The following is a 26,858-nucleotide window of genomic DNA, read 5'->3' as shown; positions in this document are numbered from 1 at the left end:
CTGCTGGATGAGGAGAGAATGGTTTTAGTTATTGTTATATTTGCTGCAGTTGGAAGAATGAGAGGAATCTCATTTAAAAAATGTATAAAATTGCAACAGGACTAAACAGGGTGAACATAAGGAAGGTGTTCCCAATGACCAGGGAGTCCTGAACCAGGGACTCACAATCTAAGGATATGCTGTAGGCCATTGGGACTGGGATGAGGAGAAATGTCTTTACCCAGAGGGTGGGAGCCTGGGGAACTGTCTGCCACAGAAAGCTTTTGAGAACAATCTGTGTTGAAGATGGAGTTAGATCGAGTGTTCAGTGTTAAAGAGATTAAAGGATATGGGAGGAAAGTGGGAATCGAGTTGGACCATCAGCCATGATTGTATTGAATGGTGGAGCTGGCAAAAAGGGCCGAATGGCCTACTCCAGTTCTGTCTTTCTAAAAATAGTCTGAACTCGTACCTCTCCCATCCTCCCCAACCCATGTAAACATGGCTCATAGACTTATCGAGGAATCGCAGGCGAATCTGGAAGTCTGTCACGTGATTTACAGTCTCTCTTTATCCCCAATATCCCAAGAAAGGGAAGTCCTGCTCTCTGTCTTTTCTCCCCTCCTCAATTCCCAGGGTTGCTCCATTGGATTGGTGCCCACAGTGGCTAACATGCAGCAGTGGGTTTGCAGGAAGTCTGACCAGGAGTTTCTCCCACTACCACCTGACACCCTGTGGGGATCTTCAGGCTGAGAATCCATGTCTCTGAGGACATTACCAGTGTATCCTGTTTACAAATCCTGGTGTAGGCCTTGAACCCAGGACATCTGGTTTTTACTCAGTTCCAGTCTGGATCCCACTGCAGGAAAGACCAGTCAGAGCAAACTCACTCGGAGCTTTCCAAAGGGAGTTGGATAAACACCCGAGTGGGAATAGTTTACTGGATTATGGGAATGAGATAGATTGCTCTAAAAGGATCAGCTATGATTTCAATGATATTATTCTCCAACTCTCAGACTGTTTCCCAGTAAATAACCGATTCACTGGACAAATGAGCCTGTGTTCCAGCCTATTAGTCAGTGCTGGCCTTTGGGGGAAAGATTGACTGAGTGTCATTCCCCTGCCTTACCATCACAGACTGCATCAGATGATGATCCGACCCTACTCTCTGGCAGTATGTTCCAGCTCCTAACCCAATTCTAAATCGGAATTCCAGATCCCATCCAATCCCTGGGAAGTCCTTTCTCTCCAATCTCCTTGTTCTTTTCCTTTGCCAATTCCCTGAAAGCTCTATGCTCTGGCTGTCAATGTTTCCACTCAAAGGAACCCTTTCTCCCTCCCAGCTCTGTACAGGGCCCTCAGGACATTGATCAGTCCTGTCCTTGCCATGCCTACAGTCTGGGATCACTGCTGCAGTCTGTGTTTCTGAATCCTCTCTGATGCCATGACATCTTTCCCGTAGCTTCCCCCCCCCCACCCCCTCAGAGTGGAGTGGAATGTCACAGAGGAGACAGAGTCAGAGGTTTGTTCTGGTGCACAGTGAGCATCTCCCTCATGGAGATACATGAAACACAGCAGCCTGCTCTTGCAGGGCTATCTGGAGAGGCGTGTGGGTGAAGCCAGCCCTGATGACAGTGGAATGTATTGGGTATTGAATCTGTTTGTCAGGGTGGGTTTGGATTGGGAGAAGGTGCACAATGAGATTGGGAACATTGACACCATTAAACTCAGGGGATGTGAACGCAACACACTCTACACTACAGTGAGAGTCAGCAAAGATGACTTTAGTAGGTGATCATGTGGGTGTTCCAGTTGCATGTTCTCGGTTCCGAAAAGATCTATGAAGCAAACATGAAAATCGAATGAAGAGGTGTTGGGCTGGAGGGTGATGCAGACACTGCTTTAGAATTTGGACTCCTGACTATAACTGTTCAGCTGGTTTGACATCACAAACATTGAAAAGTTTAATTCTTGCATGGAAACAGGTCATCCTGTAAATGGGAAAAGGATAACTTTACACAGAGATTGCAAGAAAAGGAAAGTTAGAAATAGACAAAGGAAATAATTGCTACAGGAAATACCAGTTGATGAAGAGATTAACTTTGAGTATTGGTTTCAAACAACAGAACTGACTTTCTGGATTAAAGTGGCAACTAAGGCAAGAGATCTCGTTTCACATGATCGAGTGAGAGGGGAAACTGAAGGTGAGCTTTGAAGGAAGAGCAGAGGGTTTTGCTGTCACCAGCTACTCTGTAAAACCTGACCACGCCGAAACATATTTTCCAGGCAGGAAGTGTGGGGTTGGAGAACAGTGCGGTGAGCTGTATAACTTGGTGACGTTCCTGAAAGGGTGTGAGATGACAAGAGATTGAATGCAGTGCAGAGGAGCCTGCAGTCTGAGAGAGGGCACTGTCTTCACTGTGTCTGCGGTGGTTAACAACATGAACACAGCATCGAGCAAGTCCCCAGAGGAGCACCGAGAGGGTCCACAGCAAACTCCCTTTGTAGGGCGAGCCTTCATTTACCTGCTCGCCACGTTCCTGCTCGCTCATATGCTCTCCAGTGCTTTACTGTACGTCTACTTCTCCATCAAACTGCAGAAGGTGAGAGAAAACCAGCCTGAGCTGCTTCCAAACTGTTCCTCCCCCAGTGACCTCTCAGATCAACCCAAATGTTTGTCTTTAATCTTCTTTCCTTGGTTTGGGAATGGTCTGCAGGTGGAAATTGTAAGATTTGCTAAATTCAGAATTTAGAAACCCCCAAGTGGTGATCTATTTAAAACTGTTTTGGGAATTTAGCTTAAAAAATCCAGGAAAATGCCAAAGTTTCTATCCAGGATAATAAGACTCAGAAAGAGGACAGTGATCATTTCAAACTTTCAAACAGCAGGAAAACTAGAGGGTGTGTGTTTGTTTCACTGGTTGCTGCTGGTTTGTGGAGGTGCCGATGTTGGACTGGGGTGGACAAAGTTCAAAATCACACAACACCAGGTTATAGTCCAACAGGTTTAATTGGAAGCACTAGCTTTTGGAGCACTGCTCCCTCACCAGGTGGTTGTGGAGGACAGGATTAATAAGGCAGAGATGTGCTGGTTTGTCGGACCCACGGCACACTCATGGCCACAGGATGCTGGAAATCAGAAACAACAAAAGAAGTTGCTGGAAAAGCTCAGCAGGTCCGGCCCTTTGGGGTCACTGGACCGAAACTTTAACTCTGATTTTTCTCTCCACAGAAGCTGCCTGCCTGAGTTTTCCAGCTCAACTCGAACCTTGTACCTGAGTGTAGCTGCAGCTTAGATGGGACTCTCAGGAAAGCAAGGGACTGGAGACCATGGGTTACACTGAGGGGCTCTCTCTCTCTCTCTCTCTCTCTCTCTCTCTGTTTTAAGCACTTCCTGCATGGTTGGACTGATTTATATGTTGTTTTGTGTTTTTTTTCAAAAGGTCCAGGACATAATGAACATGGAATCAGATTCTGTATTCCTGCAGATTCTAAAAAAGTGCGAAAGTAAGGATCAGTTTGAAAAGAACAAACATTTCTGTGATGCAGAAAAATACCAGTTGCAGCACTTGCTGAAGGTAAAGAGACCACATCTTACTCAACATCCAGCAACTTTCTAGTGATTGACAATAATGGCTCCATAAGTGTGGTCATGATATCAATCTTTAGATGTGTCTAAACTCAGTGATTCAAACTAGGTCAACTGCACAAAAACAGGCCTGTTTGTTTGTGCTTTTGATGGTTGCCGGTGAGATCAGGATCAGCATTTAAACATTGGGTAGAGTTCAGGGGTTTAATTCCTCTCAGCTCATCAGGAAGTTGAGTTGTTCTGCCAGTTCTGGAGATGCAGAATTAACACCTAACAGAATTCGAACCAGTCAATGTGTTAATAAGGACAGTAGGGTCAACATGTCAATTTGGTTGGAATGGTGGGTTGTACAGGAGCCGGTTTGGAAGGGTAAAAGAGTGGCCTGTTAGACTGGGAAGCCAGGGAACTGGGGGCTGCAAGGTCTGGGGGGAATGGGAAGGGGGATGAGCTGCAGGAGACATTAAATGATAGGCTCTTACTTTGTTATAAAGTTGGACACATTTTATGAAACCTTGTTCCTAGGAAGGAATGGTTGAATGAGAGCTTTTTGTGAATTGTCTGGTATTGGAGCTGCTGAGGGAGTGCTACACTGTCACAGGGAGGTGACGATCTGAGATGGGGATCAAACCCCTTCGGACATGGGGGTTAGGAGAGTAGGGGTGGAAGATCATTGCTCCTTCAACTAACTTCACCAAAATCTCCAAAGGGCCGGTGTAAGTTCCATCTCTGTGGAGCACAGCTTAACCGCCGTGCATACACATTGTGCTTCTATCCAACTGTAAGCTTAGGATGGGTCTGAGGCACAGCAAGGCACCATACAAATGCAGGGCTTCCTCATGTAGACTGGGATGTGTTTGATTCAATAACAAGCAGTGTCATTAATGTTTGTGGATGTTGGTCACACAGAGAACATTAGGATAACACAGAATTTTAAAAACACTGCTTGCATTATCAAAGCGAGGATTCTAAAGGGATCTTGACTCTAAAGTTGCTGTAGTTATTCCTCAGCAACAAAGAAGAATCACACAGATTGAGAGTGCAGAGAGACCTCATCCCTATCTCTGTGGTTTCTCAAATGACAGCTAAATCCTGCAGATGCTGGAAATCTGAAGGAAGCAGAGAGAGAGCTGGAGTGGCTCTGGCAGTGTTGGTGGGTCTGGGAGATGCTGCAGGACTTGCTGATCTCCTGCAGCATTCTCTGTCCATGTCTCTGCTCTCCCTCCTAATCACAATGTTTCTTTCCTCTTCCAGTACCTTGTGAACAACACTGAAGGACAGCAGCAACATGAAGTTCCAAGACCAGAAAAGCAGATAGGTAACTCCCAGCTCAACCCACTCTCTTATTCCTGATAAATCAATATAAGCTTCACAAAGGAGATTACAGAACATAGACAAGGTCAAACCGACAAATTCTCCAGCAATAAGATGGGTCTCAGGTTTCATTTCTGGAAATGTCCAGTAGTCAAAGGACGTTGGGATGGAATTGGCACTAAGGAGCCTGTCTCTGGCCTGGCCTACTGATATAGGGGCTTTGTCAAAGCAATCACATAGGCAACTGTAAACTGATCAAAGCTACAGTTAGCTCCAAATGTTATTATCAAAATAGACCTGTGTGTGCATGGGTGTGCAGATGTGTGAGTGTGAGAGTGTGTGTGTGTGTGGATGTGTGTGTGTGCGTGTGGGTGTGTGCGTGTGGGTGTGTGTGTGTATGTGTATGTGTGCATGTGTGTGTGTATGTGTGTGTGTGAATGTGTGGGTGTGTGTGCATGTGTGTGTGTGTGGATATGTGTGTGTGTATGTGTGTGTGTGAGTGTGTGTGTGTGCATGTGTGTGTGTATGTGTGTGTGTGAGTTTGTGCATGTGTGTGGGGGTATGTGTGTATGTGTGGTGTGTGTATGTGAGTGTGTGCATGTGTGTGAATGTGTGAGTGTATGTGGGTGTGTGGGTATGTGTGGGATTCCACCACAGTGCAAGCCTGCAGCCAGGGACTCAGCCTGGAATGGGTGTCAGAGTGTGATCTATTGGTGATGTTGGTGTGTGTGTGCAGATGTGTATGTGTGTGTGTGTGTGTGTATGTGAGAGTGTGCGGATGTGTGTACGCGTGTGAGTGTGCGGACGTGTGTGTGTATGTGTGTGAGTATGCGGATGTGTGTGTGCGTGAGTGTGCTGATGTGGTGTGAGTGTGTGTGTGTCTGTGTGTACGTCTGTGTGTGTGTGAGTGTGTGGGTGTGTGTGAATGTGTGGGTGTGTGGGTGTGAATATGTATGTGTGTGTATGTGTGAATGTGTGTGTGTGTGTATGTGTGAATGTGTGTGTGCGAACGTGTGTGTGTCTGTGTGTGTGTGAATGTATGTGTGTGTGTGTCTGTGTGTGTGTGTGAATGTGTGTGTGTGTGTGAATGTGTGTGCGTGTCTGTCTGTGTGTGTGTGTCTGTGTGTGTGTGTGTGAATGTGTGTGGTGTCTCAGAGTAAGTCAGTGTCTGGCTGACTGTGTGGAATGGTGCAGGGGGAGATTTGTGGCAGATGGAGGCACCCATCTTCCCTGGTGGCTCTGGATTTAATCGAACTGACCACCTTATTCAGACAGTGGGCATCGGTGTGAAGTCACATACAAATTAGAGTGTGCTAAGTGCAGCAAATATCCTTTAGCTCATTCCAACACATTGATGAAGGGTTTGTGTGATATGGCAGCTCTGTTTTTTAATTGCCTTACTTTAACTGAATTTAAAATCCCCATCAGCCAATGGGAGGAGTTGGACTACTTGATGAGAAAAGCCAAGTCACAACTGTCCTTTTAGAAGCATCAGTGCTGCTTTCAAAAGCCTGACGAACTGATTGCAGGAGAGAATTGTTTCCTAAATCAATCACCAGTGAAATGTAAGGCAGAGAATGGCTGCTTCAGGTGGGGTTTAGAAACTTTCTTTGATCTTGTGGATAAATTAGTTACAGTTAGAGAGCCAAGTCATTGCACATTGCAAACTATTGCCACTTCACCTACTGAGAACTTCAAACTGAAGACACAGGTTCAGAAACCAGAAACCCACTGTCAGACAGCCATATGGTTAATGTGTGATCTGTGCCAAATAGTCAGGATGGGGGGAGGGGAGGGCCTTCAGATTCAGCCCAAAGATAAATGCCTTCTCTTCACTGATGGAGTCCACATTGATGGTGTATTTGATGTTGATGTGTTCACGAGAGAAGGGCAGCCTTGCTAAGGCAGTATTTAGTGCCTCTTCCCTGGCTCTCTGTACTGCAACAGTAACATCCAAAGGTAAATTAGATAAATGGTGAAGAAAAGGAATTCTTTCTCGGGCTAACAGGGGAGGTAAGGGAGTTGGAGTTAATTGTATTTTTAAAGAGCCTTTTTCTGTTATACACAATTCTGTTCCATTGGTAAATTGAATGAGACATTGGTCTGATTTTTTTATTTCTTATGCCTATGCCTGGACACTTTCACTCCCCAAAATGTTTGTTGTAGCTCTGCGTCCTTTAGTTGCCTGAGCCCTGTCCACAGTATCACCTTCCCAAATGCCACAGAGTCACGTGAAGGAAGATAATTGTTGACTCACCAGTCATTCCCCAGCCCTCAGTATGAGGTACTTTCCTGAATTGGCAATATATCACATAAAGAGCTGGCAATATCCTGGCAACATATCACATGTAGGGCAGAAACCCATTGTAATGTTGGTAGATGCTGAGATCTGATCTCTTACTTTGCAGAACATTGACTTGTTGTTTGTGCACACGATGTCGCTTCCAACCTCCTTCCAACTTCCCCTTTCATTGATTTTGTTCAGCCCTCTGAAGGGTAACCCACCCAGACCCATTCCCCAAACCCATTGTCCCACATTTACCCCTGACTAATGCACCTCCCCTGAATACTGTGGGCAGTTTAACTTGTGGCAACATTTCAGTGCAGCAGAATTTTGCTTTAATGGTGAGCACTGGAAGTGACATCTTATCCACATTGATGACTGCAGATTTGGTTCAGTTTGTGAGCACCCACTCAGGTCAGTGAAAGTAAGGGTTCAAGTCCCACTCTCTGATTTAAACAGAAGATGGTGATTGACACTGCAGTGAGGGGTTATGTACACCTCCTCCCTCTCAGCTAGAAGCTCCTTCAGACAAGCAAGCCAGGTGTCCTGCTCTATAGTAATCAGTAATGAACATTGTTAATGCACTTTATCTGGTCACTACCACAGTGTTGGTGGGAGCTTGCTGTGCTTCCTGCATGATGACAATATCTACACTTTAAAAAGTACTTTATGTTTTAAAAAATTCACTCATGGGACATGACCATCACAGGCTGAGCCAGTATTTATTACCCATCCCTAGTTGCCCCTTGAGAAGGTGGGGGTGAGCTGCCTTCTTAAACCGCTGCAGTCCATGTGCTGTGGGTTGACCCACAATGTCCCTTAGGGAGAGAATTCCAGAATTTTGACCCAGCAACAGTGAAGGAACGGCGATATATTTCCAAGTCAGAATGGAGAGTGAGTTGGAAGGGAACTTGCAGGGGGTGGTGTTCCAGTGTATCTGCTGTCCCTGTCCTTCTAGATGGAAGTGGTCATGGGTTTGGATGGTACTGACAGAGACTGTGAGATAAGTCTTTGTCAAGTCATACCCCACAGCGATCAAAACAGGTTTCTTTTTCTTTATGATGCCCAAGGATAACAATGAGTTATTCAAGTGACACAGTCTAATTATGGTTACCATCTCATGCTATGCAACCAGTAATCCAAAAACGCCAGCCAATAGTTCTCTTGTTATTTGCCTTGTGATACTTGTGAAGTGTGCGTGTGTATGTGTGTGTGTGATACAAGGTGACAGGGTGGAGAGGGAAGGTGGAGGGACAGTGTTCCAAAACAGTGTAGTGGAGGGGAGGAGGTGGGTGCTGGGTAGTGGGGTGGGTGGTGGGGTATGGGGGGGTGGAGGCTGTTGTATGGGGATGGGGAGTGGGGTGTGGCGGGTGTGGTGGTTGTGGATGTTGATGTTGAACGGATGACTGTGTTTCTTGTGTCTGATTCGGTTTAATCTTGATTTTCAGGGAGCCGTCCTGGTCCAACTATCAGCAGCATCAGACCTGGACAGACAGCTGCTCATCTCATCGCCACCGCTCCGTCCCACCACAGAGCAGGTACCAGAGCACAGCTTCACTCAAATCTTCCTCTTCCAGCTGTAACCTCACTGTAAAAAACGTCACATTTGCATGAGAAATACTGAGCTAGATGTGGATAAACATAGAATACAGAACAGTACAGGCCCTTCGGCCCACGATGTTGTGCTGAGCAATTATCTTAATCTGAGATCAACCTAACCTACACACTCCTCAATTTACTGCCGTCTCTGTGCTTGTCCAGCTGTCACTTAAATCTCCCTGATGTCTCTGATCACTGCTGGCAGTGCATTCCACCCACCCACCACACTCTGCGTAAAGAACCTACCTCTGATATCTCCCCTGTACCTTCCTCCAATCACCTTAAAATTATGACCTTTTGTGACCACCATTCTGCCCTGGGGAAAGGTCTCTGTCTATCCACTCTATCTATGCCTCTCATTACCTTGTACACCTCTATCAAGTCACCTCTCTTCCTTCTTCTTCTCTCCAGTGTGAAAAGCCTGAGCTCGCTCAACCTCTCTTCATAAGACATGCCCTCCAATCCAGGCAGCGTCCTGGTAAATCTCCTCTGCACCCTCTCTCAAGGATCTACATCCTTCCTAGAATGAGTCGACCAGAACTGGACACAATATTGCAAGCGTTGTCTTACCAGCATTTTATAGAGTTGCAACAAAACCTCGTGACTCTTAAACTCGGTCCCCCTGTTAATGAAAGCCAAAACCCCATATGCTGCCTTAACGCTTTCAACTTGTGTGGCAACTTTGAGGGATCTATGTACATGGACCCTAAGATCTCTCTGTTCTTCCACACTGCCAAGAATCCTGTCTTGAACCCTGTATTCAGCATTCAAACTCGACTTTCCAAAATGCATCACTTTGCATTTATCCAAGTTGAATTCCATCTGCCACTTCTCAGCCCAGCTCTGCATCCTGTCACTGTCTTGTTGTAGCCTGAAACAGCCCTCAACACTATCTATAACACCACCGACCTTTGTGTCATCGGCAAAATTATTAACCCACCCTTCCACTTCTTCATCCAAGTCATTTATAAAAACTACAAACAGCAGAGGGCCAAGGACAGATCCCTGCAGGACATCAATGGTCACCGATCTCCAGGTGGAATGCTTTTCTTCCACTATCACTTGCTGTCTTCTTTCGGCCAGCCAATTCTGTATCCAGACAGCCAAATTTCCCGAAATCCCACACCTCCTAACTTTCGAAATGATCCTACCATGGAGAATCTAATCAAATGCCTTACTGAAATCCATATACACCAAATCTACTGCTCGACTTTCATCAACTTGTCTCCTCACATCCTCAAAGAACTCAATTAGGCTTGTGAGCCATGACCTGCCCTCACAAAGCTATGCTGACTATCTTTAATCAAACTATGTTTTTCCAAATAGTCATAAATCCTACCTCTCAGAATCCTTCCCGGTACCTTGCTCACCACAAATATAAGACTGACTGGTCAGTAATTCCCAGTGATTTCCCTATTCCCTTTCTTGAACAGAGGAACAACATTCACTTCCCTCCAATCAGCCGGTACTAGTCCCATGGAGAGAGAGGTTGCAAAGATCATCACCAGAGATGCAGCAATCCCATTCCTCGCTTCCCGTAGTAACCTTGGATATATCTGGTCTGGCCCTGGGGACTTATCTATCTTGATGCTTCCCAGAATTTCCAGCATATCTACTTTCTTAATATCAACTTGTTCAAGCCTATTAACCTGGTCCACAGTATTCTATCAACAAGTTCCCTCCACTTCCCCTGATCAGCCCTACCCTCTGATTGTTCTCTTATTCCTCTCATACATGCAGAACATCTTTGGGTTTTCCTGATCCTTTGTGCTAAGGCTTTTATGTGCTCCTTCCTAGCTCTCCTCAGGCCATTTTTGAGGTCTTGCCTCGCTACCCTGTAATCCTCTAAAGCTGTACCAGATCCTTCCACAACCTTATGTAAGCTTCCTCCTTCCTTTTGACAAGAAGCTCTTCTGCTCCTGTCCTCCAAGGCTCCTTCACCTTACCATTCCTTGCCTGTCTCAGTGGGACAAAGTTATCCAACCCTCTGAACAAGTGCTCCTTAAACAGCCTCCACATTTCTGCTGTGCCTTTCCCGTAGAACAATTATTCCCAATATATCCACATCTCCTGTCAAATAACAGTATAGTTTTCCCTCCCCAATTAAATACTTTTCCCATACTGTCTGTTCCTATCCCCCTCCGTGGCTCTGGTAAAGATGAGACAGTTATGGTCACTGCCTTGGAAATGCTCTCCCACTGAGAGATCTGACACCTGGCCTGGTTCATTGCCTAGCACCAAATTCAATATGGCCTCCCTCCTAGTCGGCGTATCTACATACTGAGTCAGGAATCCTTCCTGGACGCACCTGACAAAATCGGCTCCATCGGGAGTAAGGAGGTTCCAATCAATATTGGGGAAGTTGATGTCACCCATAATAACAACTCTGTTCCATCTGCACCTTTTCAAGATCTGCTGTCCAATCTATTCTTCCATCTCTCTGTGTTTGTTGGAGGGTCAATAGAAAAACACCCAATAAAGAGGCTGCTCCTTTCCTGTTACTGACTCCCACCCAAACTGACTCAGTCGACAAATCCTTCTCAACAACCTCCTGTTCTGCAGCTGTGATGCACTCTCTAATTAATAATGCTACTCCCCCCTCCTCTTTTACCCCCCTCCCTGTTCTTTTTAAAAGATCTAAACCCAGCAACATCGTAGTTCCAAGTACTGATCCATGCTCGAAGTTCCTGACACTCCCTGCATTAAAGCAGACACACTTTAACCCATCCCTTTGCCCTGTGTGTCCTCCTGACAGACGCTCTGCATTCTATTTCTGACTGTTAAACAACTACCCTCTCCTCTGATTTGTAGCTCTGGTTCCCAGCTGCCTGCCAGACTAGTTTAAACCCTCCAAAATGCTCTAGAAAATCTCCCTCCCAGGACATTGGTGCCTCTCCAGTTTAAATGCAACTGGTCCTTCGTGTAGGAGTCCCACCTTCCCCAGAAGGTATCTCAATGATCTACGTATCTGAAGCTTTCCCTCCTGCACTAGCCCTGTAGCCATGTGTTTAGCTGCACTGGCTCCCTGTTCCTTGCCTCACTAGTACGTGGCACTGGTAGTAACCCTGAGATTAATATTCTGTGGGCTCTGCTTTTTAGCTTCCAACCTAACTCCCTGAAACCACGTTTTTGATCCTCATCCTTTTTTCTGGCTCTGTCATTGATGCCAATGTGCAACACGACTTCTGGCTGCTCACCCTCCCCCTTCAGACTCGATCAGAGACATCCTGGACCCTGGGAGGCAACATATCAACCGGGAGTCTTGTTCGTGACCACCGAATCCCCTGTCAGTTCCTCTAGCCATTGAATCTCCTCTCACTATCACTCTCCTATTCTCCCCCCTTCCCTTCTGAGCCAAAGAGCCAGGCCACTGAGGCTTTCCCAGTAGGCCGACCCCCCCCGCCTCCCAACAGTATCCAAAACGTATTATTGAGGGGAATGGCCAAAGGCGATCCCTGCACTGTCTGCCTGTTCCCTTTCCATCCCCTAACTGTAACCCATCTGCCTTTTGCTTGTACCTGAGGTGTAACTACCTCTCAATAACCCCCTCTGCCTCCTGAATGATCCATAGTTTATCCAGCTTCAGCTCCAGTTCCCTAATGCAATTTCCAAGGAGCTGGAGTTGGGTGCACTTCCCACAGATGAAATCAGTGGGACACTAGTGGGGACCCTTACCTCCCACATCCTACATGTAACTGCCCTAATATCCATTCCCACTGTTCGGAATTCCCAAAGAGACTATTGAAAAAAAAAGAATGACCTTACCGAATCAGCACACACAACCTCTTTTTATTGGTTAGAGGAGAAGGATGGGTGGGAGACATGACCGAAGTAGTGTTTCAGGTAAACCAACTGTCCAAAGATATGACCTCACTTACTCAGGAGTCCCGTGTGCGCTCCATCTGATCACAAGGTAAGCTTTTAAAGGATTAATGTACCCTCCCGGCAGCATCCCCCCCAGTCCTCACTCTCCCTCCTGCAACATCAATGAGAAAGGTTGTTGGGAATGCCATGTCAGTGTATGATTATTGCAGTTGTACTTGAAGCAGGTCCCCTGACTCTTCCTTCCCCAGTTGTTGGTGGGAGTGAGGTGGTGCTACAGTTGGTGTGCGTCACTCCCTCCTGACCATTCGGTGATGTGGGGATCTTTAACATCGGGGATCAACTGTACTCACTGGAGACAGGACTAGACCATGTTTCCTAAGGCTCAGTGCTATGGTCATAACTTTATTTGCAAAACTGAAATGATCTGGGAAGATTGGGTAAAACTCCAAAACCTTCTCATAACGCCAAACCAGGAGGAGTGCTGAATAGTGACACTGATTTGAAAAGTCCACAATAAGTCACCAGGGTGGTCAGAAAACTGGCAGGTTGAGTTTATTACAGAGAAATGTGAGAAAATGCAGTTTGATAAGAGAAATAGGGAAAGGCAATATAGACTTAATAACGTCATTTTAAACAGTGTGAAGGAACAAAGGGACCTGGGTGAAAGAAGGAATTATTGAGAGTGGTTTTGATAAAATATGTAGGATCTTCAGTTTCAGAAATAAAGGTGTTGATAAAGCTGAGAAGTAATGTTGAATCGTATAAACCTCTGGTTAGGTCACAACTGGGGTATGACAGTCAGTTCTAGTCAGTGACGATAGGAATGGCCTTGAGAAGTTAACCAGAACAGTTCTCTGCAGGAGAGATGTAGTGACGAGGGTTGATGGGGTGAGGGAGGATTGGGGTGGATAAACTGGAGCTGTTGTATTTGGAGCTAAGGAGATTGAGGGAGATTTGACGGGGAAGGAGGGGACGACAGGCTTGTAGAAGGAAGACAAAGAAAATCTCTTCCCGTGACTGATGGAGGAAAGACAACGGGGAGAGTTTTCCAGTGCAATGGGTCCTGCCTCTGTCCTGTAATGGGTCCTGTAATGGGTCCTGTCTCTGACCTGTAATGGATCCTGTAATGGATCCTGTCTCTGTCCTGTAATGGGTCCTGTAATGGGCCCTGTAATGGGCCCTGTAATGGGTCCTGTAATGGGTCCCGTCTCTGTCCTGTAATGGGCCCTGTAATGGGTCCTGTAATGGGTACTGTCTCTGTCCTGTAATGGGTCCTGTAATGGGTCCTGTACTGGGTCCTGTCTCTGTCCTAATATAAGTCCTGTAATGAGCCCTGTCTCTGTCCTGTAATGGGTCCTGTCTCTGTCCTGTAATGGGTCCTGTCTCTGTCCTGTAATGGGTCCTGTATTGGGTCCTGTCTCTGTCCTGTAATGGGTCCTGTAATGGGTCCTGTATTGGGTCCAGTCTCTGTCCTGTAATGGGTCCTGTATTGGGTCCAGTCTCTGTCCTGTAATGGGTCTTGTCTCTGCCCTGTAATGGGTCCTGTAATGGGTCCTGTAATGGGTCCTGTAATGGGTCCTGTAATGGGTCCTGTCTCTGTCCTGTAATGGGTCCTGTAATGGGTCTTGTCTCTGCCCTGTAATGGGTCCTGTAATGGGCCCTGTCTCTGTCCTGTATCGGGTCCTGTAATGGGTCCTGTCTCTGTCCTGTAATGGGTCATGTAATGGGTCTTGTCTCTGCCCTGTAATGGGTCCTGTAATGGGCCCTGTCTCTGTCCTGTAATGGGTCCTGTAATGGGTCCTGTAATGGGTCCTGTCTCTGTCCTGTAATGGGTCCTGTAATGGGTCTTGTCTCTGCCCTGTAATGGGTCCTGTAATGGGCCCTGTCTCTGTCCTGTATCGGGTCCTGTAATGGGTCCTGTCTCTGTCCTGTAATGGGTCATGTAATGGGCCCTGTAATGGGCCCTGTAATGGGTCCTATAATGGGCCCTGTAATGGGTCCTGTAATGGGTCCCGTCTCTGTCCTGTAATGGGTCCTGTAATGGGCCCTGTAATGGGCCCTGTAATGGGTCCTGTAATGGGTCCTGTCTCTGTCCTGTAATGGGTCCTGTCTCTGTCCTGTAATGGGTCCTGTAATGGATCTTGTCTCTGCCCTGTAGTGAAAAGCTCTAGTTTAGAGTGCTGCCCCAGGATTTGACGGCCAAGGAAAGTGTGATCTGAACACAGCTAAATGCTTTGATTACTGACAAGCAAACACCAACAACAAGCTGTGTGAGAGACTCCTGGCCAGCCCCATGAGGGAGAGAAGATTGTTAGCTCGAGCTCACAGTCTACAGTTCCAGGCTACAAAGTACAAGGTATCAGTAACTTAGCACCCCCCCCCCCCGCCCCCCCCCACCAACAGTGTGATCTGGACACACCACTCCAACGAGGAAGGGAATTGATTTAGATGCAGGGCAACAGGAGAATTGTGAGGGAGAGTGTTCTTCTTACACAGTGAGTGGTAACAGCTGCATGGGGTTAGTAACAGAGACGATCATTAATGTGGGAAGGAAATCAGATGAGGATGTGAATGAAGTAGGTCAGTGGGGAGTGAGCAGAGGTGTGGTGCTGCCTGGATTTCTTCATGAGGAGGTAATGCAGACTTCAAAAGAGAAAATGCTGGAAAATCTCAGCAGGTCTGGCAGCATCTGTAAGGAGAGAAAAGAGCTGACGTTTCGAGTCTAACTGACCCTTTGTCAAAGTCTTATGGTCTTAGGGTCTTATGGTCTTAAAGCTGCAGACTTGATGGGCTGATTGGCTGTCTTGTGTCATAAATGATGTCAGATTCTAGGAGGAGTCTCGGACCCAAGAAGTGACACCCCAAATTCTGACTTATACCCATTTCTGCAATCTGGGGCCAGTCACTTCTCTGATCTGGGCACAAAAGCATTCAAAGGCATGGCCGTCAGTGAATCTCTCACCACCAACACCAGGTCAACAGCATCTTCACCAGACTAACCACGTAGTGGCTACAAAGGCAGGTCAGAGACTAGGAATCCTGGAACAGGTAACTCCCCTCCTAACTCCCCAAAGCCTGTCCACCATCTACAAGGAACAAGTCAGGGGTGTAATGGAATACTCCCCACTTGCCCTGGATGGGTGCAGCTCCAACAACACTCAGGAAGCTTCACACCATCCAGGACAAAGCAGCCGCTTGATTGGCACCACATCCACAAACATCCACTCCCTCCACCACCGACACTCAGTAGCAGCAGTGTGTACCACCTACAAGATACACTGCAGAGATTCACCAAAGTGACTTCAGTAACACCTTCCAAACCCACGCCCACTTCCATCTAGAAGGACAAGGGCAGTAGATACAAGGGAACACCACCCCCTGTAAGTTCCTCTCCAAACCACTCACCATCCCGATTTGGAAATATATCGCCGTCCCTTCACTGTCACTGGGTCAGAATCCTGGAATTCCCTCCCTCAGGGCATTGTGGGTCAACCCATAGCACATGGACCGCAGCGGTTCAAGAAGGCAGCTCACCCCCACCTTCTCAAGGGGCAACTAGGGATGGGTAATAAATATTGCCTTAGCCAGGGACACCCACATCAATTGAAAATATTGAAAGAGCATGACTAAGAGGAGAGGGGGGAGGTGTTAGGAAATTACCCCAAGATGTGAAATTCCTCCCAGCTCCACCCCCAGCGTCCCTGCATGGTAAATACCCCTGCTCACCAACTCCCAGAACATAGGCAGAGCCCAGTCCATATGGGATAGGTCAGTTAAAACTTAATTTATTAAAAAGTGCAAAGTCATTGGACACAACTTGTCAGGACTGAAGGAAACACACAGGTTACTGTGCTATTCACCAGGCAGTGCTCAGTGTTATACTTCTGTCTGGATGATAAGGTGTGTGCGATTGTTCTCCCGTGATTACACAATGCGCTTTAACCTGGGGCCAGAACCTGAGCACAGTTTACTGTATGACTGTGACCTTTTACACTTCACAGCCCAGCCCCTTGAGGGTTCTGAGTCAGAACATCAATCACTAAGTGACCAACAGTTTGGTTCTCAAGCCTGTGCCTATTTACAGCTCGAAACTGAGCTTCACCACAGAGTTTCCGCCCGGTGCAACTACCCTGCATAGAGTCAGAGAGGTCGACAGCACAGAGCCAGGCCCTTCAGCCCATCACATCCATACCGGTCTAAAACAAGCAGTTCACTGTTCTCATCCCATCCTCCAGCACCAGCCCATAGCCATTAAAATGTGTCCACCTGTACTGCTTGAAGGCTGGACAGAGAGATCAGTTCCATTGGCTTTCTGGCCCTCTCATTGCGAGTTGATGAGATCTCAATGGAAGTCAGAAACTGATGTCTGTCCCACTACATTCCTGTAGCTACACCTTATCTGTTTGTCCAATGTCTCCCTCCACTCCCCATTCGCCCACCTGGCTCTATCAAAGCCCCTCCTCCATTATCCAGATCATTAAAAACCAAAGAACTGATTGAGTTACCAGTGATAGTGTCAGTGGTTTTCAGGGCACACTACAACACAGGACACATGCTCAGATCCCAACACAAGCTGAACCCTAAACAAAAGGCAGATAGAAGTCTCCAAAACCAGCTGTTCCTGAGAAATGTGTGACTGAATTGTCAGTTTACAGTCAGTGTCCTGAAGTTATCAATCTAGGAGTTATGGGACCAGTGGATTTCTCCTGCTCCTTCAGAGGGATAACAAGGCCACAGGGTTGATTGGGTGCTGAGTGAACCAACCCAGCCAGGGTAGATATGGATCTCTCTTACATTAGCTCAACATAAGAGGAACAGGAAAAGCACTGAGTCCACACAGCAAAGCCAGCAGCAGGTGAAGATTGCATTAGATTTAACAATAAAAAAACAGAGAGAGTACAGGAGAAACTCAGCAGGTCTGGCAGCATCAGTGACTAGAGCAACATAGTTAACATTTGGAGTCCAATTTGGAGGATAGCAAATGTGGTTCCCTTGTTCAAGAAGGGGAGTAGGGATAACCCTAGTAACTATAGGCCAGTGAGTCTCACTTCTGTTGTGGGCAAAGTCTTAGAGAGAATTGTAAGGGATAGGATTTATGAACATCTGGATAGGAATAATGTGATCAAGGATAGTCAGCATGGTTTTGTGAAGGGCAGGTCGTGCCTCACAAACCTTATTAAATTCTTTGAGAAGGTGACTAAGGAGGTGGACGAGGGTAAAGCGGTAGATGTGGTGTATATGGATTTTAGTAAGGCGTTTGATAAGATACCCCATGGTAGGCGACTGCAAAAAATACGGAGGTATGGCATTGAGGGTGAGTTGGAGGTTTGGATTAGGAATTGGCTGGCTGGAAGAAGACAGAGGGTAGTAGTTGATGGTAAAGGTTTAACTTGGAGTGTAGTTACTAGCGGTGTTCCGCAAGGATCTGTTTTGGGACCATTGCTGTTTGTCATTTTTATAAATGACCTGGAGGAGGGGCTAGAAGGTTGGGTGAGCAAGTTTGCGGATGATACGAAAGTCGGTGGAGTTGTTGACAGTGAAGAAGGATGTAGCAGGTTACAGCGGGATATCGATAAGCTGCAGAGCTGGGCAGAAAGGTGGCAAATGGAGTTCAATGTGGGTAAGTGTGAGGTGATTCACTATGGTATGAGTAACAAAAAGATGGGGTACTGGGCTAATGGTCGGATACTTGGTAGTGTGGATGAGCAGAGGGATCTTGGTGTCAATGTACACAGATCTCTGAAAGTTGCCACCCAAGTGCGGTGAAGAAGGCATATGGCGTACTGGCTTTTATTGGTAGAGGAATTGAGTTCCAGAGTCCTGAGGTCATGTTGCAGTTGTATAAGACTCTGGTGCGGCCGCACCTGGAGTATTGTGTGCAGTTTTGGTCGCCATACTATAGGAAGGATGTGGAGGCACTGGAACGGGTGCAGAGGAGGTTTACCAGGATGTTGCCTGGTATGGTAGGAAGATCGTATGAGGAAAGGCTGAGGCACTTAGGGCTGTCTTCATTGGAGAAAAGAAGGTTTAGGGGTGACTTGATAGAGGTGTACAAGATGATTAGGGGTTTAGATAGGGTTGACCATGAGAACCTTTTTCCACGTATGGAGTCAGCTATTACGAGGGGGCATAGCTTTAAATTAAGGGGTGGTAGGTATAGGACAGACGTTAGGGGTAGATTCTTTACTCAGCGAGTCGTGAGTTCATGGAATGCCCTGCCAGTAGCAGTGGTGGACTCTCCCTCTTTATGGGCATTTAAACGGGCATTGGATAGGTACATGGAGGATAGTGGGCTAGTGTAGGTTAGGTGGGCTTTGATCGGCACAACATCGAGGGCCAAAGGGCCTGTATTGCGCTGTATTTTTCTATGTTCTATGTTCTAAGTCATAGAGATGTACAGCACAGAAACAGACCCTTCGGTCCAACCCATCCATGCTGAACAGATATCCCAACCCAATCTAGTCCCACCTGCCAGCATCTGGCCCATATCCCTCCAAACCCTTCCTATACATATACCCATCCAAATGCCTCTTAAATGTTGTAATTGTACCAGCCTCCACCACTTCCTCTGGCAGCTCATTCCATACACGTACCACCCTCTGAGTGAAAAGGTTGCCCCTTAGGTCTCTTTTATATCTTTCCCCTCTCACCCTAAACCTATGCCCTCTAGTTCTGGACTCCCCAACCCCAGGGAAAAGACCTTGTCTATTTATCCTATCCATGCCCCTCATGATTTTATAAACCTCTATAAGGTCACCTCTCAGCCTCCGATGCTCCAGGGAAACAGCCCCAGCCTGTTCAGCCTCTCCCTATCGCTCAAATCCTCCAACCCTGGCAACGTCCTTGTAAATCTTTTCTGAACCCTTTCAAGTTTCATAACATCTTTCCGATAGGAAGGAGACCAGAATTGCACGCAATATTCCAACAGTGGCCTAACCAATGTTCTGTACAGCTGCAACATGACCTCCCAACTCCTGTACTCAATACTCTGACCAATAAAGGAAAGCATACCAAATGCCTTCTTCACTATCCTATCTACCTGTGACTCCACTTTCAAGGAGCTATGAACCTGCACTCCAAGGTCTCTTTGTTCAGCAACACTCCCTAGGACCTTACCATTAAGTGTATAAGTCCTGCTAAGATTTGCTTTCCCAAAATCCAGCACCTCGCATTTATCTGAATTAAACTCCATCTGCCACTTCTCAGCCCATTGGCCCATCTGGTCCAGATCCTGTTGTAATCTGAGGTAACCCTCTTCGCTGTCCACTACACCTCCAATTTTGGTGTCATCTGCAAACTTACTAACTGTACCTCTTATGCTCGCATCCAAATCATTTATGTAAATGACAAAAAGTAGAGGACCCAGCACCGATCCTTGTGGCACTCCACTGGTCACAGGCCTCCAGTCTGAAAAACAACCCTCCTCCACCACCCTTTGTCTTCTACCTTTGAGCCAGTTCTGTATCCAAATAGCTAGTTCTCCCTGTATTCCGTGAGATCGAACCTTGCTAATCAGTCTCCCATGGGGAACCTTGTCGAACTATGAGTCTTCATTTCAGATTGAAAACGTTAACTCTGCCCACTCCCTCCACTGAGATTTTCCAGTACTTTGTCTTTAATTCAGGATTCCTGCATTTCTGTCGTTTGATTTTATTTAAAAAGTTTGACAGTGAAGCCCCCAAATCCTAATGGGCCAATGACATTGTCAAGGTTCATTCATGAGGACAGCTCTCATCTCTCTGAGGACGTCAAGAGTCTGTCACTAACACTTGGGAGCAGTACCTTCACATGGAACATCAACCTGTTTGGGTCAGTTTGTACAGACTGTGTGTGATTCATTCCAGCCTCCCTTACAATACAGGCAGATTTTGCAGTCTTGCAGTGATGATACAGTGATGAGTGAGTCAGCGATAAGGTGCTGCACATTGTTTGAAGCACTGACACTCTTCACATGAACATAAAAAGAACCAACACTGTCTGTGCATCAAGTCAGTTTTTCTAATCTCCTAACAATCATGTTTCCTGGAATAAACGCTGCCAGATGGATTAACTGATCATTATACCTGCAGTGGAATCTTGCTGTCTGTTATTTGCTAATGTGATGCTAATTCAAAAATAATTCATTGGCAAAGAAACATTCCGTGATATCCCGAGGATGAACATCAGCATCATACCAATTCCATTTTAGAAGAGATAGACTCACAAGGATTCAAATGATGAACTTTGAACTCTATTGTGCTGTCTCTTATGTGATTAGACAATATGCTAAAGAACTGAAGGAGAATTAACTCATTCTGTTCTGGTGAAAGCCTGGTTTCATTCACTTCTGGTTCAGTCAACAGTGAACAGCTTGGGAAAGAGACAGTCTGATTAGAATCTAAACAATTCTAAAATAATGCCAGGCTTTTAGAGTGTAGTGTTTGAGTTCTCATTATTGTTATCCAACCACTAGCCTACATTTATTAGGCTTTGTTGCATGTTTTTGATGTTGAAGTTGTACAACCATTCAAACAAGACTTTTACACTAATAATTTATTTGCTGTTCTTTTAGTAGACACCAACTTTCCCAAAGACAAAGGCAAGCCAATAAGACAATGGATGGCTAAAGGCTTCCCAGCCTTTACACACAATATAAACTATACTAGTGGGAAGCTTGTTATCACTGAGCCTGGATTTTATTACGTTTACTGTCAGGTTAGTTTTCGACTGTCCAGTAACAAGACTGTCAACGCATCCAACGCCCCGTTTCTTCAATACATCTATTTGCAAAGAACAAAGAACCAAGTCACGCTCCTCATGAAGGCATCGAAAACACCAGTTGATAAAAAGCAAGCTGCTAGTTTCAACTCAGTCAATCAAGGGGGTGTGTTTCAACTGAAATCAGGAGATAAACTGTTTGTGAGTGTGACTGACCCCGAATTGCTCAGTTATGATGCCACTTATTTTGGTATCTTTCAGCTTTAAGTCTTTCTGTTAAAATGTGACATAAAGTCTGCCATCAGGTAGAAAGACTCAGGTGTTTTGCCACTGGCTCATTGTTTCGAACTGCAGAGTATCTCACTGGGAATCAACAAGATCTCTCCCTCCTCTAATTAGCAACAAAATACATTCCAGCAACAACAACATTTCAACGTTTCAACATTTCTTAATCATTCCTTTACTGGCACTAACCCAAAGTGCCAACATCCCTTCATATTCCTCATTGGAGCCCAAGAAAAGTACTGCATCCTAAAAACTGTAAAATCGAGAATAACAAAAGGTCAACCTCGTACTCTGCTCTAGTGAATTATCCCCTTCAGTAACACGGTGCAAGAAACTGACAGTGAGATGACTGTTCCTTGCACCAATTCCCAATTGCTAGTTGAGGCCTGGTTTTTATCAGATTGATGCTAACTGCAGTCTGCCTTAGTAAAGCCCTACAGTAACAAGGTGACCATGTGACCTTGCACATCTCGGGTTGCAATGCCAACTGGAATGCGCTGCTGCAGCCAGTCTCAGATTGACAGGGAATTCTGCTGGAAATAACCATTACTGACCTTTAAATACCTGGGGTAGTGGGCTGGGGGCCAATGTTAAATGTTGCGAATGAGCAGAATGCTGGGTGGGGACTGTACTTTGTTTATCTTATTAGTTTGTGATTAAACTCACAGTCTTTAGTAAGGTCTGTCTTCTGACTGTAGACAATTGTCAAGTGCATCCTGTCTTAATGCAACAGCGTGGAGCTTGTGAACAGAAAACCACAGCCCCACTGCACTCAGGCAACGTTAGTGACAAGTGAGCTTTATCTGAATGTGCCCTCATGCCCTTGTCTAAGCAGATTTTATATGAAACAAACAGTGAACAGGTTAAAAAGAGAAATGACTGTTAGTGAGATCCCACTGAAGGAAAGCTGAGAGGGACTTCTTGTAGCTGAAATGTTCATTTCAAGTGTGGGGCTATCATCATTCTCGAAAAACTGTACCATATTTGTAATTGTTCACAAATGCATTTGATATCTTATTCCTATCGCACACATAAAGCATCAGATTTGAAAGGGCCAATGAAACGCCTCAGTAACTTCACAGATAAACAGTTTGAAACAAGCTGATTGTATTCCATTGTCCCCTGTGAAGTGGTTTAGTATTCGAAGTGATGTGTCTTTGATAAAGTGGAACTGAACCATAGACACTCAGGAAATGAAGTTTTAACTCTTCTAAATAATGTGTTACCACTTCAGCAGTTCTTGCTAAACAGAATGTTGTTATTGCAGAGTAATTTTCCTCCTAGGTTGCTACTGACTTTATTCTACATCAACAAAATTGACCAAAATTGTGCCATAATAACAAGTTCTGACTGTAGTTTCAGGAGTCTTTTTTTCAGCTACCTATCACAAATCAAACTCTGCAAGTTCTATGTTGGTGTTCTCATGCTCCCATTAAGGAGCACACTCGTAGGAAGAAGCATTGGTCGGGTAATGCACTTGGAATTAGTTGAAGACCGTGCAGGGTTTTGTTTTTGCACAAGCACTAATTATTCCCGTTTCCCCCTGTCCCTGTAAGAAGTGTGTCACATGGTAATAGCTGGAAGTGTCACTGTGAGCTTCATGCTATCATCAATGGCACGCCATCTCCATGTGCGTTTCAGTGAAAAGACTTTTTTTTTGTATTTAATTTATATTCTGGAACAGGATAATGAAATTGCACTTGTCAAGTTGATAATTACAAAAGCAGGTGAATACCTATTTCTGTCAGTGTCCGTGAGGCTAGTTGTATTTTTTTGAGTGTAACTGGCATTTTGTACAGAACATAAATCTCAAGCTAATACACTCCAAAAAATAATCACTTTAGAAATTGTAGGTTTTACCTGATGTTAATAATATTAAGACTAAGCTATTTATTTGATTGAATTGTCCACAGTTCCTGTTTGTTTTACTGTATTTCTTATTTTTTGTGAATATTTATATAAGAAGTTTTTAGAATAAATAAATTCTATAATTTAGATATTTTCATCTAAACTTAGATGCAAATAAAAAAGTTCTTTTTCCTTAGAGACGAATGTTGGAGTGATTTTTCCTGTTTTCATGGATCAGAATTTATGAATCTCTGCAGCAGTTTGTATTGTATTTGCTGAGTGGTTAGTCGATTGTTCACTTCCTAATCAGGAAACTGCTGTAGGCGATTATCACAAACACATCACAGAGAACCAGGCTGTTCAGCCCAACACGTCCCCATCAACGCTTTGGTAAAACTAATCCAAGTGATCTGACTCACTCCTTTTTCCATTCCATAGCCAAGATAGATCTCCAATTCCTCTCTGTACGTTCCAGTTGAAGTGGCTTCCACTTGCCCTTTTGTGTGGCAGCTCAGAGCACTCAGTGTGTCATGGTTTTTATTACCTCACCTCCCTTCTTTTTACCAAGTGCCTGTGACATTGTTCTTCTCTTTAAAGACCCTGTCACTGGGAACAATTCCTCCCCTTTCTATTCAATCAAAACCTTCCATCATTTTGAATTCCTCTATTTTTTGGACTTTCTCTGTTGCTCAAAGAAACATTAACTCTCAATAAAACATTAACTAACAGGCTCCCACATATGACCCTAGTCCGAAATATAGATGAGGAAATTGTTTCCATTGACACAAGACCCCATATCTGAGCTCCAATAAACCCCAGTGCTCACTTATTCCAATGCTGCTAGTTATTAAGATGCTGATTGGCAACAAAAGACAGACAGGAGTCCCGAGTGACCTGGTGGGCTTATGTAGGTGTCTGGGCAAGATGAAATGTATCCCAGGCTGTAGAGTGAGACAAGGGAGGAAACAGTAGGGGTGCTTGCAGTAATGTTTAATTCCTGTCTTGCCACAGGAGAGGTACCAGAGGACTGGAGGACAGTCAGTGTGATACCGTTATTCAAGGAGGGAGCAAGAGATAATCCAGGAAACGACAAAGCAATCAGTCTAACCTCTGTGGTGGGGAAACAGTTGGAGACAATTCTAAACGACAGAATTATTCTGCATTTGGAAAGGCAGGGATTCATCAAGAACAGTCAGAATGGTTTGATTAAGGGAAGGCTGTGTCTGATCGAGGTGATTGAATTTTCCGACGAGGTGATCAGGTCTGTGGGTGGGGGTAATGCTATTGATGTAGTCTACTGGATTTCAGCAAGGCTTTTGATAAGGTCCCATATGGGAGTCAGGTAGCAAAGGTAAGAGCCTGTGGGATCCTTGGAAATTTGACTCCAGAATTGGGTGGAGTGGTAGGAGGCAGAGAGTGATGATTGAGGGGTGTTTTTCCAACTTGAAGTCTGTGACAAGTGGGTTCCTACAGGAGGTGGTGTTGGGGCCTTTGATGTTTGGCCCTATCTCCTTTTAATCTGAGCAGACCACTCAGAAGCTCCTGTTTGTTTATGCTAATTTCTTTAATTGTGTCACAGACTCTCTCCCTGCCACTCAGCCAATTCTAAATAACTTAGACTTGAATGTTGGAGGGTTATCAGTCAGTTCACAGACAATGTAAAAATTCAGTAAATAGGAGGAGAGCCTTAGTTTACAGGAGGGTGTAGGTAGGCTGGACAAATGTGCTGACCACTGGGAAATGAAATTGGATCCAGCTCACTGTGAGGTGATGCACATGGGCAGGACCAACAAGGTGTGGGAATACCTGATGAACGGTAGGACCCTGGGAAGCACCAAGGATCAGAGGGACCTTGGTGTGTTCATACACTGCTCCCTTAAGGTGGGCAAAGTGGTTGAGAAGGCATATGGGATACTTGTTTAACTAACCAAGGCACAGTGTTGAAGAGCAGGGGAGGTCATGCTGAAACTGAATGAAATGTTGGTTCAGTCACAGCTGAGTATTGTGTGCAGTTCTGGTATCCCCATTGTAGGAGGGATGTGACAACAGTAGAGAGGATGCAGAGGAGATTTACCAGGATGTTCCTAGGAGAGTGATGAAGGGAGATTGGACAGACTGGGGTTGGAGCAGAGGAAATTGAGAGGGACATGATTGAGATGTACAAAATTATGATGGATAGACAGGAAGGAACCTTTCGCCAAGATGGAAGGATCAATGACCAAGGGACATCGATTTAAGGGGAGGGGCAGATGGTCGAGAGAGGTACAATTTTATCCAGAGGGTGGTGGGAATCTGGAACTCGTTGCCTGTGAGAGTGGGAGAGGCAGAAACCCTCATCACATTGAAGCAAGATTCAAATGTGCACGAGTGATACCATGGTACACAAGACTATGGGCCACATGCTCAATAATGGGATGAGAATAGTTAGCTCATGGGTTTTGACTGGACCAGCCTTGTTGGGCTGAAGAGCTTTTCTCTCTGATGGTGATTTCTCTGACTCTATGGCAAAGGACTCCCCATCCTTCAGAGCCACTGGGTCAACATTGTGGAACTCCCTCCCTGATAGGGGAGCAGTCTTTGTGACGATTAAAACCCTGACAAACACTCACCGACCATGGAGTGATGTTTAGTAGAATCTTGGATGACATGAAATCTTGTGAATTAATCTCTCAGTGAGTCCCTGGATTTTACTCCCTGTCTCGTTGAAAAATGATACCTGAGCTGGTCTGGCACTCTGTTCCAAGATCATTGCACATCACACACTATCCATCATCTGCCCATCCCTAGGGGATCTGTGTATGTGAGAGAGAGAGAGAGAGAGAGATGCCAATACAGTGGTTGGTAGCAGGTTTGAAGTAGATAATCCATAAGCAAGATGAGGTAGGAGACTTTGAGCGATGGGGTGAGGGGGTGATACAGTCAACAGGGGAATGAGACAGGGGAATTTTCCAATCAGAAAAGGACCACAAAATGTTCAAACAGAAAAAAATTCCAACCGTAGTGAGGGGTTAGAGGTTCCCATCCTGAAATGGAAAGAGTATTGTGAAGAAGGTATGAAATCTTGTCACTCACTTTCAGTTCCCCCAAGTCTAGAATCTCCCAGGCGTGTACGCACTCAGAGGTCAATGATTCTACTTCCTCCACTCAACCTGTTCTCACCATCGACATGACAATCAGAATTTCCCCACCGTCCCTACAACGGAAAATGCTGAGAGCTGACACTATGTGGGGCACAGCCTTTGGAGAATGCAGTCTCATCTTACTTACCCAGTGCAAACAATGAGTGAAAGGGAAAAAATACATCGCAAGAAACTAGAGGGGCCTCCAAAGTGTGGAGGAAATATGGCTTAAAAATGCGTTGCTGGAAAAGCGCAGCAGGTCAGGCAGCATCAAAGGAGCAGGAGAATCGACATTTTGGGCATAAGCCCTTCTCCTTCTCCT

General features: G+C 45.6%; 1 protein-coding gene across 1 annotated transcript; it reads left to right on the top strand.

Annotated features, from left to right (window-relative positions):
- The first annotated feature begins 2,351 nt into the window (after positions 1 to 2,351).
- On the top strand, positions 2,352 to 23,321 carry LOC140495679 (CD40 ligand-like). The gene is made up of 5 exons (XM_072594663.1): positions 2,352 to 2,582; positions 3,423 to 3,557; positions 4,820 to 4,883; positions 8,612 to 8,701; positions 21,139 to 23,321. Exons 1-5 carry the CDS (start codon positions 2,352 to 2,354, stop codon positions 21,549 to 21,551), a joined length of 933 nt encoding a protein of 310 aa, XP_072450764.1. The 3' UTR covers positions 21,552 to 23,321.
- Positions 23,322 to 26,858: the final 3,537 nt, after the last annotated feature.

Source organism: Chiloscyllium punctatum, chromosome 25 (genome assembly GCF_047496795.1).
Source record: "Chiloscyllium punctatum isolate Juve2018m chromosome 25, sChiPun1.3, whole genome shotgun sequence".
NCBI lineage: Eukaryota > Metazoa > Chordata > Chondrichthyes > Orectolobiformes > Hemiscylliidae > Chiloscyllium > Chiloscyllium punctatum.
The sequence above is the reverse complement of the archived record's forward strand: the minus strand, read 5'-3'. Positions and strand labels throughout refer to the sequence as shown.

Bases quoted from the DNA above. Each gene is read 5' to 3' on its own strand.
- LOC140495679 (XM_072594663.1), top strand. From the start codon at position 2,352: ATGCAGTGCAGAGGAGCCTGCAGTCTGAGAGAGGGCACTGTCTTCACT. The intron at 2,583-3,422 runs GTGAGAGAAAAC...TTTTTTCAAAAG, and splicing joins TCTCCATCAAACTGCAGAAG to GTCCAGGACATAATGAACAT. The intron at 8,702-21,138 runs GTACCAGAGCAC...CTGTTCTTTTAG, and splicing joins TCCGTCCCACCACAGAGCAG to TAGACACCAACTTTCCCAAA.